Below are 16,177 nucleotides of genomic sequence, written 5' to 3' on the forward strand. Positions count from 1 at the left end.
AAAGAAAGAAAAGAAAGAAAGAAAAGAAAGAAAGAAAGAAAAGGAAATGGGAACCGTCTAACAGGGGCTGGGAAACAGCAGAGAGAGAAATGTCTGTAGGGTTTCATCCTTTTCTAATATCAGGAGCCACCCTAATCCAGTAATAGGACCAGGAAAGAGGTTCCATAAGGAACTCTATGAGCTGATGACCCCAGAAAAAGTTGTATATATGGTGTCCCCTTGACTTCTATAAAAGACTGAAGTATCTGTAATGGAGATTCAAGGATATATGACAGATTAAGTCAGAACTTACCGCCACTAAGGCATTTAATATGAAGAACATGTTAAGAGTGTTAAGAACAGCACTACATTCTTACCACTCAAGTAAAATTACGGTGTGAAAAATCTTTGTGTACAAATCAGATAAACCTGTCATCATACCTGTACCATCAAAACTGCTATCTCGTAAAATTAATGATTTGTTTCTTTTCTTTATCTTCTTTCCTTTTTCTGTGGTACTCTCAGCTTCATGGATACACTCCACATTAAACCACAGTGAAACACTGAAACCTTCTGATAGGTGTGGCCAGCAGTTTTGCCCCAGCAATGGCAGGTGGACTGGGGCTATGTGCCAAGACGAAAGCAGCCGATGGGGAAAACTCTCTCTGTCAGCCTCTTTCTTGCTCCGTGAAACTCGTGCTCTTCTCAATAAACCCATGGCCTTACTGTTTAAAATCCCAGGATACTTTTGTGATGAAACACCATTGCTTAAATTTGGGGTGTGCAGTAAAGGGAAGGTTAGATACTGTGAAGGGCTCATAGCAGTATCACTTTCAATAATTTTCAGAATACCCAGAAGAAGAATTTTCTAGAGAAAAAGAGAAAGAAATGAAACTTTCTAATCATGTAATAAAGTACATAACAATCTTGACATTTACGTTATAAATGAAAACACAAACATACCCATACATGTCAGCATTCCTATTTAAATACCTTCCTATCTCCAACATCTTTAAAATTTTCTCTTTTTTTTGTAGCTGAGATAAAACATGAAACAGATTTCATTTTTTTATTTTTTAATTTTGAGACGGAGTCTCACTCTGTCACCTAGGCTGGAATGTAGTGGCACGATCTCCGCTCACTGAAACATCTGCCTCACAGGTTTAAGCAATTCTCCTGCCTCAGCCTCCTGAGTAGCTGGGATTACAGGTGCCACCACGCTGGCTAATTTTTGTATTTTTAGTAGAGATGAGGTTTCACCATGTTATCCAGGCTGGTCTTGAACTCTTGCCCTCAGGTGATCTACCCGCCTTGGCCTCCCAAAGTGCTGGGATTAAAGGCATAAGCCACCGCACCCAGCCTTCATTCTTTTTGTTTGTTTGTTTGTTTGTTTGTTTGGAGACGGAGTCTTGCTTTGTCATCCAGGCTGGTATGCAGTGGTAGCACAATCTCAGCTCACTGCAACTTCCACCTCCAGGGTTCAAGCGGTTCTCTAGTCTCGGCCTCCTGAGTAGCTGGGATTACAGGTGTGTGCCACCACGCCTGGCTAATTTTTGTATTTTTAGTAGAGACAGGGTTTCACCATGTTGGTCAGGCTGGTCTCGAACTCCTGACCTTATGATACACCTGCCTTGGCCTCCCAAAGTGCTGGGATTACAGCCATGAGCCACCACACCTGGTCTTAGATTTTTTTCTCTAAATTTTTTATTTTTATTTTTGTGGATATATGGGAGATATATACATTTATGGGGTACCTAGATTTTTGATACATATTTAGATTTAATAGTTATGATTTGGTTTTAAATTTTAAATTAAATATAATAATTATATGAGGAATCATTTCTACCAGAGAAAAATGATTATTTCTAAGTAAACTGTGGTTCTTCTCCCAATAATTTTTAAATCAGGCCTATAACTGAGACTTTACAAATTCTCCAGATTTCTGACTTTAGAGCATGACGGGCTTCATAAAATTGAGTGTTCAATTACTTTCCAACTTATTTCACATGATTTTTCCATACCAAAATTTTCTTTCATCTGTGTTTGGCAAACTGAAGTAAGGTTTTAAGCTTCTATTCGTGTTACAAGTTTTTGGTTAAACTGAAATGTAGAATTTATAGAAAATAGAAGAAATGAGCATTTAATTAAAGGCAAAGACAATGACTAAGGAGAGAGAAGGAAAAAAGTAAAGATTAACCCAGTACAATGTCCTACTCATGCTTAAAATAAAATCTAAATAACATCTAATGTTGATTATGATAAGGACAAATATACTCAGAAGAAGTAATAAAAAAGCATTCCACAAACATAGCAGTCAGTTTTCAACGATCTACACTAGTGGTTTTTAACCCATGTTCCACAGAGCTCCCTCAGGAACCTTGGGACTGGAGCAGGGTGATAAAGTGGGCAGGGCTCTGGAACATCCAGTCCCACTACAATGTAGCTTCAATTCTGTTTTATTTGCATATGTTACTAGTCAAGATTTCATTCTAAAAATAAGTTTCCTAGCAAAGAATAGTTTAAAAGCCACTAAGTCACACCAATGGAAAGGGGAAGTATAGACAATAACTGAAGAGTATAGTGGATAATATTTTTTTTAAAGGATAATCCCTAAGATGGTTTAACTATTCATAATTCAGTTCTCTTTAGTAATTAAAACTACTCAGCTTTTCTGAAGCACAAAAATTGGGGACAGGGTGGGTAAGGGGAATATAATCCCAGTGATATGTCTGGTTAGTCAAAATTGAAGTGAAATGGTTAAAAAATATGCAAATAATTAAGTACTTCACACATAATATTATGAAATTGACTATAACAACTGTCGCATCAAAAGAGAGAGCTTAGTAACATTCCTGAATAATTTAAAAAATACATTCTATTAATAAGTAAAAGAATTTATCAGTGAAAAATGTAAAAATTATAGCATATTTACTGTACAAGGAGATTTCTCCAGAAATATTCTCAAAAGAAGGGTTAGCTCTTCTGAACATGTTCTTGAACTCATCAAAGATACCAGAAGATCCACCAATGCTCTCTGGCATGCTAAATTAAAGAAACAGGGAAAAAATTAAAGCTAGTGCACAATTAAAGAAACAGAATAAGCAATTTCACCCTAAGAGGTAAAATACTATTTTCACTTTTTGAATGGATTATAAAAAATCTAGTAAAGCAATCACAAAATTTGCTGAAGAAATAGCAACATAACTAAATGTAAATCAACCAACCATAAAAAAAAACAAAAAATACTTTTCTTTTTATATTATTATTATTATTTATTTTTGAGGCGGAATCTGGCTCTGTCACCCAGGCTGGAGTGCAGTGGCACTATCTCAGCTCACTGCAACCTCCATCTCCCTGGTTTAAGCAATTCACCTGCCTCAGCCTCCTGAGTAGCTGGGACTACAGGTGCGTGCCACCATGTCCAGCTAATTTTTGTATTTTTAGTAGAGACAGAGTTTTGCCATGTTGGCCACGCTGGTCTCGAACTCCCGACCTCAGGTGATCCACCCACCTCGGGTTCCCAAAGTGCTAGGCTTATAGGAGTGAGCTACTGCACCCGGCCCACTTTTCTTAAATATTGGTTAGCTATAAGTAAACTAGGGGCATTCTTTAAAGAAGCATAAATCAATACAATATTTGTTAAGCTGATACCCCTACACCATAAAATAGTCTGTTACCTTCTCATCTTGAAAATGTTTAAATTATAACTATCACTCTTTAAGTACAAAATTAGATGACAAGAAGTGGAAATATTAAAGATGATTTACATACTTAAATATCACAAACTGGTTTGAACATTTTCTTTATTCCATCATAGGTTTAGCACAAAACATAAATGGTGGTACACAAATTCATAGAGTTCTTTAGAGCAAAATAATAACTAATATTTGTAGAGCACATTATAATGTTAAAAGTATTTTTACATGCTTTATTTCAGCTGATCCTCACCCAAAATGAAAAATCTTACAAAGTAAATATTATTTCCACTTCGACCTGAAAGAAATAATCTTGATTTAAAACCTTGAGATAAGTTTTAAAAGACTGGTAGTTTTGGAAGACTGGTAGGTTAGAGAATAGAAGACATGTTTAAGCAACATATTTTGTAGAAGCAATGAGCTGACACAGTAGCAAAATAGTACATGTATCTGGAGAGACTACTTGCAATGAGATTATAAAATAGCATGGACTTTATCCTGCATATAGCATGAATCCATTAAAGGTTTTTAAGTAGGAAAGTAATATGATCAAAGTGTGTGTGCTTAGATTTTTTTTTTCCCAGTTCAAAACTGACAGGTTCCAGTTAAAAATGGGGTAATGAATATATACACTTGCTTTTGTGTACTACTGAAAACTCATGACATTAAAGTACAGAATTATAAAAGAAACCAACAACAGCAAAAATATGTTGGGGCACATCTAGTGAGAGATTTAAAAATATTTCTTGAAGATGGAAAAGTAGATGGATAAAAGAGAAAGCTACAACCTAGAATTCCTTTGAATTATAAAGAGATTCACAGCAGTAGGAAGTCGAGCCGTCCATCTAAGTAAGGTCTGGAGAGGAAGTGAGAGCGAGGCTGACAACACAGGAATTAATGAAAGGTCTCTCTGTGAATATCCACCTCTCTCCTAGTCCTCAGTACAGAGCACAGATAGTTCAGTTTTCACTTTTAGGTCCAAACCTGATAACTCTTCTCTAAAGAAACGAAATGGATTACCAGGCAAAAGCTCAGGCATATATAGGCTTTTAGCATCATGGTTGCTGAGTGTAAGTGTACAGTCTGCAGTCTGAACAAACTGCTGAGCCAACAGGAAAAGTAGAGACTAAAATAAAGCCTGAAAGCTGTGTGCCACCCCATGCATTCTGGGTTTAGGCTGTGTTGCCTGGATCAAGAAAGTGATGCCTTTTTTTCCCAGCTCAAAAACACTATATGCTAGCCAAGTTCCGTATGTGGAAGATGCATTTTTCTAATGTATGCAAACTGCCATGTGGGGTAATAGTATCCCTAACAATCCCCCAAAGTAAAGCTCTCTTCATTAGGGTATTTGGGAAGCCCCTAATTACCCACTGGCACATTCACACAGAGCTCTTCAACATCCTACCCACTCATGAAAGAGGCCAAAAAGGAAAACAAATTAACTTTCACAATATTAGAGGAAATCTCCAACAGCTTCATTAAATATAAATGGGCTAAAATGTTCATAAAATATTAGGGAATTAGCAACCTAAAGCAGTAAAAACAATATTTAAAAAACAAAAAAACAGACAAACTGACCCCAGAGGAAAAAGATAATTTGGGGACGGAAGAAACTTTAAGGTATTTATTACTATAACCAAACATATACAAGGATATATTATATCCTTATATGAAAAAGAAATAACCAGAAAACAATCAAACAAAAAAAGAGCTCTTAAATATGAAAATTACCAAAATCAAAAATTAAATAAAAGGTTGGGATGGAACTGAAAAGATGTCTAGAATGTAGCATAAAAACAGAGACATAGTCAATATGACAGGAAAGATAAAATAAGTGCAAGATCAACTGGCAAGGCTCAAGATTACAATTAGAATGCAAGAAAAAAAAAAGGAGAGAATATGGAGAAAGAAAATTATTTTTTAAAAGAGTAAATCTTCATGATTCTGTCTTAGACCTTCTAAGATATGACACTAAAAGCAAAGCAAAGAAAGTCAAAATAGACAAGTAGGACTTCATAAAAATCCTTTAAAATGTGCTTCAAAGTAAACCATTAAGAAAGTGAAGAGACAGCACAAAGAATGGGAGAAAGTATTTGCAAACCACATATCTGAAAAGGAACTTGCATGCAGAATACATAAAAACTCTCACTATTCAATAATCAAAACACAAATCACCAATATAAAAATCGGTAAAGGATTTGAATAGACATTTCTCTGAAGAAATCCAAAGAAAATATGCAAATAGCTAATAAGCACACTGCTATAGTGTAAATATCTGTCCCTCCAAAACTATTAGCAAATAGCTAATAAGCACACTGCCACAGTGTGAATATCTGTTGAAATTTGGTTGTCACTGTGGTAGTGTTAACAGACGAGATCTTTGGGAGGTGATCGGGTCATGAGGAGTCTGCCCTCATGGGTGGGATTCATGCCCTTATAAAAGGGAGAGTTCAGCCCCCTTTTGCTTCTCTTACTTTCTGCCTTTTGCCATGTGAGGATGCAGCAAGAAGGCCCTTGCAGATGCTGGTGCCTTGATCTTAGACTTTCAGTCTCCAGAACTGTGAGAAAATAAATTTCTGTTCATTATCAATCATTCAGTCTGTGGTATTCTGTTATAGTAGTACCAAAGGGACCAAGGCACACACGAAGGTATATATAATACAATAGCCTTTAGGGAAATACAAATCAAAACCACAATGAGATATCACTTCATATCTACTAGGATAGATATAATTAAAAAGGCGTATAATATCAAGTGTTGGCAAAGATGTAAAGAAATTAGAACCCTTATACACTGATGGTAAGAATATAAAATGGTATAGTCATTTTGGACAAGTCTGTCAATTTCTCAAATGATTAAACAGGGTTACCATATGATTCAAAAAAATGACTGAAGAGAAATGAAAACATATGTTCACACAAAAAACTGTACATGAGTGTTCATAGCAGCATTATTCATAATAGCAAAAAAGGAGAACAACCCAAATGTCCATCAATTGATGAATGGATAAATAAAATGCAGTATATCCACACAATGGAATGTTACTTCAGCCAAAAAAGAAAAGAAGCAGGGAAGGGGAAAAATAACTTTATAGTGGAGAAATCTGATAAATACTACTTAATGCAAGTGGTCAAGGTCAACATCAACAATTATAAATCGTGTTGACAATATGTACCCTTGATATCATTTAATGACAATGGCACTTTGCTTCTATGATCTTCCTCCCAAAAGTGTATACTCCTAGTGTAATAGTGACTTTTGACAAAGGTGCCAAAACCATTCAATGGGGGAGGGACAGTCTCTTCAACAAATGGTGCTGAGAAAACTGGATATCCACATGCAAAATAAATAAAGTTGGGTCCTTATCTAACACCATATACAAAATTTAACTCAAAATTAATTCAGGACCTATACTTAAGAAATAAAACTATATACCTCTAAGAAGAAACCTTAGGGGGAACAACTCCATAATATGGAATTTGTCAATGATTTCTTAGATATGACACCAAAGGTATCGCCAACTAAATTAAAAAAATAGATAAATTGGACTTCAAAATGAAAAACTTTTGTGTATCAAAAGATACTATCAATAGAGTAAAAAGACAACTTACAGAATGGGAGAGAATATTAACAAATCACGTATCTGATAAGAAATCAGTATCTAGAATATACAGAGAACTCCTAAATCTCAACAATAAAAAAAGAAACAATCCAAGTCAAACATAAGCAGAGGGCTTGAACAGACATTTCTTCAAACAAGATAATGGCCAATAAGTAAATGAAAAGAGGTTCAACATCACTAATCATTAGGAAAATACAAATCAAAATCACAATAAGAAAGCACAATGAGAAAAATGTCAAACAAATTCATTACAGGGACAGTCCTCAAAATACCTGATCAGTACCCCTCAAAACTGTCAAGGTCATCAAAAACAAGGAAAGTCTGAGAAATTGTTACAGTCAAGAGGTGCCTAAGAAGACATGACAACTAACTATTATGTAGTATTATCCTGGATAGAATCGTTGAACAGAAAAAAGACATTAGGTAAAAATGTAAGAAATCCGAATTATGGACTTTAGTTAATAACAACATATCAATATAAGTTCGTTAATTATAATACATACATCATAAAAAGCTAGATGTTAATAATAGGAGAAACTGGCAGGGAGGGGTGTAATGAGGGAACTCTATAATAGCTGTTCAATTTCTCTGTAAATCTAAAGCTGTTCTAAAAAATAAAGTCTACTAATAAAAACTGAAGAATAGCTTGACCTGGGAGGCGGAGGTTGCAGTGAGCTGAGATCATGCCACTGCACTCCAGCCTGGGTGACAGCAAAACTCTATCTCCAAACAACAACAACAACAACAACAACAACAAAAAACAACTGAAAAAAGGAATCCATACAAACGAAAAAAAAAATTAAAAAATGATTAGAAAGAGAATTAAAGTGCTGAAACATGCTACAACATGAAGGTTGAAAGCATTATGCTATGTGAAGGAAACCAGTCACAAAAGACCACATATTCCATTTATATGGAAAAACATCCAGAAGAAGCAAATCTATAGAGGCAGTTAGTAAATGAGTGATTGCCAGGGACAGAAAAATCCATGCAGGGAAGGGTTAAGGGGCAACAGGCAATAACTGCTAAAGAGTACAGGGTTTCTTTTGGGGGTGATGAAATTGTTCTAAAATTAATTGTGGTGACAGCTGCATAACTCTGTAAATATAGTACATACGACAAAACACTGAACTATACACTTTAAATGGGTGAATGTTATGGTATGGGAATTATATCCCAGTAAAGCTGTTATTAAATAATGGAACATAATTTCTCAGAGTTAAGATGGAAACACAAATTCAGATCACAAGGGTTCTAAGTGCCTAGCACAATAAATAAAAACACATCCATATACTAAATAAGTAAATGAATGAGAAGAGAAGGCTTTTCCTTACAGTACAATCCCAGGTAATAAATGTAGAAGGAATGATGGAAATAGAAAATCACTATTTGGCAAATATCACAGAATTAACTGTTTCAGTCAAGAATCATCATACTTTCATATTTTTTCCATAATACTAAAATTAGTAGATGAAAGAATGACGAGAAAAAGTACATTTATATAGTCTCAAGTTATCTCTCCACAAGATACTTAATTATAAAGGGAAAATAATAACTTTACAATAGAGAAACTTGGCAAACACCTCCTTAACCACAGGATCAAAGTTAATACCACTAGTAATAAGATCAGGATATCACAAATCCTTTTGATATGATGCACTCAGAAGGACCCAATATCACTTCTGAGTATTCCTGCCAAAAATGTCTAACCTAAATTTAATTAAGAGAAAACATCATACAAATCCAAATTAATGTCTCATGTATGCTAGCCTTAATTCTCCAACTACAATTTAGATTTCTTGTGATTAGCAATCATAGTATACTTTCATTATGCATTTCTTGAATGTCTGAGGAAGTACCAAGTACAGAGTAGATAATCAATATGAGATACGGCAATAACGTAGCATTAGACTGGGTTACAGTCCCCACAATGCCACTTCTATGTCTGACCCTGAACAACTCAATTCCTTGGAATCAAGATTTTCCTCTCTATAAACATACTTGCACTCTTGTCTATTTCATTGTGTGAGTCTGAGGAACAAATGAGATGGTGCATATAAAGACACTTTTTTGAAATCACAGAGCACTATGCCAGTGGAAAGCGGTTTTTTTTTTTTTTTTTTTTTTGAGACAGAGTCTTGCTCTGTCACCCAGGCTGGAGTGCAGTGGCACGATCATAGATCACTGCAGCCTTGGCCTCCTGGGCCCAAGCAATCCTCCCACCTCAGCCTCCTGAGTAGCTGGGACTACAGGTATATCTCACCACACCTAATTTTTATAGAGATAGGGTCTCTCTATGTTGCCCAAGCTGGTCTTAAACTCCTAGGCTCAAGTGATCTGCCTACCACCTCGGCCTCCCTAAGTGCTAAGATTACAGGCATGAGCCACCACACCCAGCCAGAAGCCATTATTATCAACTTTTCACATAAAATAATTTCAGAGCTATAGTTTAAAACCAACAGTTTCAACTCACCTTGAAAATCAGAATCAGCCTGTGTTAAAATACTCAAGAACCCTCCTAAAAGATTTTTCACAGTTCCCTGAAGATTAAAAAAAAAACATACAAAATTAAATTACTTACTTCACAGAAGCATGAAACAACTGTAATGTCACAATAAATTATATGACAGGGTATCTACTATATATGTATATAAGTATTTAAAAATGACTAAAAATAGGAATTTTATTTTTATACTGTTTTTAAAAACAATGAGCATATATTAAAATTAAATGCATTTTAAAAAATATTACCCATTCTCAGAAATAGATGAGGATTTACTACTGGCTAGCAAAGGACATTAATTTTTTTTATGCTACTTTAGAAAACTATGGAATTAGAAGATTTTGGAATACTACTTTTAGGTAAAAACACACCTGAGGTACCAGAAAAGATAAGTAATCACCTCAAATAATTTTCAGAAAAGTTGGGTTATACCTAAGGAGCTGTTATTGGGGCATGAGTCTCATAAATATTGATCACATATAACTAAAAGAATTTTTTACCTGTTGCATGAGCAGAAAAACATTCTTTTCTTTCTGTCTAATAATTTTCAAAAAACTCTCAAATACATGGGCAAGCACATCAAGTTTGGCTTTACTAGCAGAAAGCAAATTTAATTCCAGCATACAAATCTCAGGATATATTATTTCCCCTTGAGTGAGGTTTTCGAGTAAGTCATTTGGACTGCTTGATGTACTGTAACCTTCTGTTTCAGACTTTAAGTCTACCCCTAAAAAGAGAAAAACGAAGGATTATTTTTATTCCCTAAACACAAAATATTTCAAACTTTATTAATCCTTTAGAAGATCTAGTGGCAAAAGTACTATTCAGAGGATGCTCACAAAACCTTTTCCAATCTTTTCCTACAACACAACTTTTGACTATGATACGGATATTTTGAAGATAAGTTGCTTTAAAAGCAATTTTCATCTTCTATAGAACTACAAATTTTACAAATAAACAGGAATTTTTAAAAACATATGATAAAGATTTAACATATCCCACTGACACAGCAATATACAAAAAAACCTATTCAAACTTTCTGACCCCTCACCCCAAATAACTAAATCACAGAGCAATTCAATTTGCCTACCCAAATCTTTGTGAAAATAGTAGGCTTGGCTATTGGTTGGGTGAATTATAAATTATAAATTTCTACCTAGACCAGAATTCTCTGAATTGAGATCTACTTAGCAAACATAAAAAAGGAGGAAATCCAAAATTATAAAGTCAAATCTGTACTATAGCAAGCTGTACTATTTAAAAAAAATTAATAAACCAATAGGTTTTCAAAAAGCACCAGTCATGGGTCCATCAAGCCCTTTAAGTAAGATATCAGTAATTATTCCCCTTCACTAGATAAGTGAGAGAAAAGTGACTGTGAGGAAGATATACTACTGTGAACTCAGTAAAGACTAGCAGTACTGGGGACGCTCACAAGGCCAGTATATAAAAAGATGGGAGTCTTCCCAGAAGTCTCTTGGCTCTAATCAACCCATCTTTTCCATTCTACCAATTTTAAATCCAAAGACAAAGGAGGAAAGAATCATAGGCAATATAGTTCCATCCTAAAGACAAATTGAGCTGTGGTAAACTAAGAAGAAATCTATGCTTGGCTGTCACAGACAGGTGTCTGAATTCCTTGTATTATGTATTCTTTATAACAAATTGCCTGAATGCTCTTCCTGCCAGTGTTTGTCTGCTTAGCTTGTTTTAATTTAGTCCTCAATGTAAATACTACCTCTTCAGAAAGGACTTCCCTCACCACCCAGGCACGATTATGACATCACCCAGTTTATCTATTTCTATTTTATTATCTATTTCTAGTATTTATTGTCTTTCACAATTGAATATATGAAATTGGGGACTTTGTCCTTCACCCCACGTCCTGAGGCACTCAGACAATGTTTGTGATAACAAACTATATCACATTGTTGCATATATGAATGCCAGACTGTTGTGAATGCCACACAATGAAATAGAGTGCATTATCATTTTATCAGTAAAATGATAATGCATTGCACTTGTTAAACTGAAAGGCAATACAAAATTCGAAAGCGGTATTATTATGAACCATTTTGCTATTTAATGATCTGGCTTGCAGATCTAATCACAAGCACTTCAATAATATTTTACCATCATCCTGGGTTTCACCATCTTCAGGATTGCTTTCACTATCTGCTTCATAACCTTCTTCTTCAACTAAAAGTTTAAAACTACAACACTGAGAATCTTCAGCTTCTTCTGAAAAATCTCCAGGCTGGGATGACAATTCTTCTGCAGACTGATGACTCTATAAATCAGTGTAATTCAAAGGTAAAAGTTGTAACATTTGCTTGTTTTTAGTAATACAATACTTACTACTCAAAAGTCATGTTAAGGACAGTTTCAATATTTTCTTGAAGAAAAAAACTTAGTATTCAATATGAATCATTATAAATTATGAAATTCACTCACTCAGCAAAATTTCCCAGATGCTCTCAGACAACTTAATACCTCAAAAAAGGGTGTTTCTAACATAGTAAGTTATAGGTCATTTCACTTTAAGTAAAAAATAAATCTATGTAAGAAATTTCATCCTATTTATACAACAGGAAATGACTAAAAACCACAATGTGGTGAAATTATACTTCATACAATTTAATACTAATACATATATATTATTTGTGCACATTTGTTAATAAAAAGATTTTTTCATAAGGATTTTTATAAATGCTTCATAAATTAGGTAACTAGGGGAGACATGACTTTTTTCCAAAGGGATTAATTAAAAGATCTCAGAATGCAACTGTCTACATAGCAAGCATCTCAGAAGTTGAGAGTTCCAGTATTAACTTCCTGTGTAAGAAAGGAGGAATTTTCCATTTCTTATAGAAATTCCACTAATACCTTCATTTTAGAAAACATTTCCACTTAAAGAAGCTCAGAATACTTCATCAATGTAACAATAAAAGGAAGAATAAAGTAGGTATTTTAACATTTTACAGTTAATCAATTAATTCAATAATATGATGAAGGTATTAATAGCTATTTCAGCATGTTTTTAAGTTATGGCAAATAGTAACATAAAATATTATTTAAAAAACTTATAAAATATCATATATATGACTAGATCAAGGAGTTAACAGAGAAGTTATATAAAAAATAAAGGACAGATGGCAATTAAAGTTAAAAGAAACATAAAATGATAGGGAAATGAGCTAATTATGCACCACATAATTTTAGGAAAGAAAATTAAAATAGTTGTTTTAGGAAAAAATATTAAATGACCAAAACACTGTGATTGCTATTTTCTATGCAAGTACCAGTCATTTTTATGTTGAATGATTTAAAATTAATGTGAGTAGAGGGTTCTGGTATTATCAGCTACACCAACAAAGAAATAGACAGGATAGGTAAATCATCACCCATCCCTGAATTAGCATTTAATAAACTATCAGATATATGTAAAATGTACCAAATTAAGTAATATATTTCTATCTTAACTGAAGTAATTCTCAGTAAATTTCCAGATTAGATAAGGAAAAGCATATCATATTGCTCTCTTGTTACGTATAAGACGGGGCAATGACAAAATACTGTCTATCCCATCATATATCCATCACATGGAAATAAGATCCACTGAACTCACCTGACCAAGTCCTAGTCCATATGCTCTAATTACATTCATCAACATCCTAGTCTCATCCCACACTTCCGCCTCTGCTGGTCATACCCAAAGAACACAACCATATGTGTTATTCATACCTTCTCAGTCATGGCATCACTACGTTCAAAATCTGCTGAATAATTCCCGAGGGCAACTCGAAGCAGGGCATCAAATAAAGGCTTTGCTAATTGTGTTTCAATCACCTTTGACTGGGAAAGATGGTCCCTCATTTCAAATAATATATTTTCCACAGACAAGTTCTAAGGTAAAACAAGAGACTAAAAATATTAATAACTATTTTAAAAACTAAATGGTGAAAAAATATATTAATATTTACTAAGTATAAAGCTAATTCATTTATTTGCAGTTGATATGAAAGTAAAATGATTATATAACTATCTAGCTCTTATACAAACATCCTACTGTTAAAACTAATAACATTTTTATTGATAAAATACTTGGTTCATCTTATTTGGTTTTCATTGCAGCATGGTAAAGAATGGCAGGAAATGAAGCTAAGCAAGGAAGTCAAAGCAAGACTGAAGAGTTTTTTACACTGTGTTAAAGTGTGAATTTCAAATGTGGAAATTCAGCATGGAAGCATCAGGATTTCTCAGAGAGAAGGCAACATGCAGGCTAGAACTGAAGTAGGAAGAGCCTGTTAGCTGACTGAAGTTAGGGCTAAGTTAGTAAGGATAGAAGAGGTCTGTCATATTCCAGGTCCCTAGATTCCTTTTTAATTGAGAAATCATCTCAGGAGAAAACCTGTAAGGATGCAAGGGAAAACAGAAGAGGTTAGGGGAATAATCTGGACAAAGACGTTGTTTTAGGAGAAGTCTCGTTCCAGCCTCATTTCCTGGGAAGCTCTGGAGCCTGAAGTGCACCACAGTGATTGTCCCCACTTCTCAGAGCCACATCTATCAGCCATTAGCTATGAGCATCCTTCCCAGGCATCTCCCTGTGAGGTATCTCCCATCAGTCAAGGGCGACAGAAGATGGGTGCTGATACAGCAGATGGTGAATAGGTGATCAGTTTGGTAAAGGGGATCTGGGAAGGGCAGCCAACAGCATCACATAAAGATTTAGATCTTTCAGCTTTGAAACACAATATCCATTATTATTCATCTGATATTTAGAGAGAGAGAGAGAGAGAGAGAGAGAGAGAGTGTGTGTGTGTGTGTGTGTGTGTGTGTGTGCCTGTGTGTAAACATTACATAAGAGCTGGACTAAGGACAAAGTATTACCTGATTAGGTAACTCCAATTCCATCTTCTGTTGACTAGTTCTGGCGCTATGAAGACAAATGGCCAGAAGAGCTTCTAAAAGTCGTATACTCTGAAGTGAGGTCTCACTTTCTTGATTTGTAAATATCTTTGCTTCCTTGGGAGCAGCTTCAGTAGCTGAAATTTGTTCCACATTTATGGAAGAACTCTGCTGTAACTCTAATTTACCTAAACTTTCAGTACTCTTTTTTAAAGTACCTAGTTCTGATGATATGGGGTCACTTTTTATAGTCAAAGATAATAAATCTTCCTTCATAGTTATCTCAGGTTCAGAAATTCTGTTTAAATCCTGGTTTTCATTTACATTTGTATCTTCCTCCTTTTTTCCTTGCTCCTCTTTGTGACTTCTGAACAGTTTCTGTATTATCATAAATATTAATTTATGGCATACTCGGAAACCACCAAGCCTATAAAACTGTTTCTGAAAGACTGAACTCAACATGTAGATCCAACGACACATAGACCAAATGTCTGCTGCTTGGTGCATATGTTCAGGAGAAGGTAAGACAAGGCTCTCGAGAGATAAACATGGCAGCATATGACTTAAAGGCTCGCTGGCTGTGCTGTCATAGCCAGAAGTATCTTCTGAATCATTGGCTGACTCCCTATCAGACTCTGCTTCTTTACTTATGCATAAAAATGCCACACAGAGGAATAGGTTTATTGTGTTGATATGAACATCCTGGTTAACAGTCTTCTGTCTCTTTGGATAAGCTTCTTTGAGGCCAGCATAAAATTTGCTGAGACTCTGAGGAGAATCTGAATAAGCTTGCTGGTGATGGAAAGAAGTACCTACATTTACAGAGGACAACTCCTTTTGTTCAATGTCTATCCCATCAATACTTGGAACTGAAGCATCTTTCTGTTGCTCCCCTAGGCTGATTATTAGAGTTTCAAATGCTTTTAGAGAATGACTTCGAATATCATTTAAGTAATTTAATTCAATTATTTGATTTACTCCATTACAACTCAAAAACAGATCTCTTATTACCCTGTAAAAGGAAAAAAAGCATGTAAAAAGTTTTACATAAAGAAACATCATTTATAAATAGGTACACAGAGAACTTAACTATATTGCTATTGCAGGTGGGATATACTAACCACTACCTAATTTTATTCATCAATTATTGGGCTAAAGTTTTTAGTTAGATACAATCAGGACCTCAAGTTAGTTTCTAATTACTCTTATATCCTTCTTCAAACATTTGTTTTTATGGCTCCAGCAGTATCTAAAAAGAAAAGATTATACCTGTCTCACATTAAATGAAGCAATTCAGGGAAGAATATTTTTCACCAAATGGCAAATTCTATATAAATTCTGGACACCACAGCCACCACCATATTCTAGGTGGACACCCTGAGGGCAGGCAAGCATGTGTTTGTTCATTAGTTTTTGTGCCCAATGGTTCATTTAGATATTTTTGTTTATTATAAATTATAACTCATGAA

The 16,177-nt window shown here is 34.7% G+C and overlaps 1 protein-coding gene across 8 annotated transcripts in view; it reads right to left on the reverse strand.

The window, feature by feature from the left end:
• The window catches only part of LYST (lysosomal trafficking regulator), a 215,736-nt gene that overhangs the window by 129,394 nt on the left and 70,165 nt on the right, over positions 1–16,177 (reverse strand). For all 8 annotated transcript variants that reach the window (XR_001824545.2, XM_017526586.2, XM_017526587.2 and 5 more), the window contains 7 exons: positions 14,691–15,720; positions 13,545–13,706; positions 11,934–12,090; positions 10,301–10,527; positions 9,771–9,837; positions 2,912–3,021; positions 421–847 (listed from right to left, as the gene is read on the reverse strand). Coding sequence is in view for 7 of the 8 variants with exons in the window: in XM_017526586.2 (XP_017382075.1) it covers positions 421–847; positions 2,912–3,021; positions 9,771–9,837; positions 10,301–10,527; positions 11,934–12,090; positions 13,545–13,706; positions 14,691–15,720 (2,180 nt within the window). In the remaining variant the exon portion in view is untranslated. The remainder of the gene's footprint in view (positions 1–420; positions 848–2,911; positions 3,022–9,770; positions 9,838–10,300; positions 10,528–11,933; positions 12,091–13,544; positions 13,707–14,690; positions 15,721–16,177) is intronic.

The sequence above is a fragment of the Cebus imitator genome, unplaced genomic scaffold (assembly GCF_001604975.1).
Source record: "Cebus imitator isolate Cc_AM_T3 unplaced genomic scaffold, Cebus_imitator-1.0 Scaffold42, whole genome shotgun sequence".
In the NCBI taxonomy this organism is placed as follows: Eukaryota; Metazoa; Chordata; class Mammalia; order Primates; family Cebidae; genus Cebus; species Cebus imitator.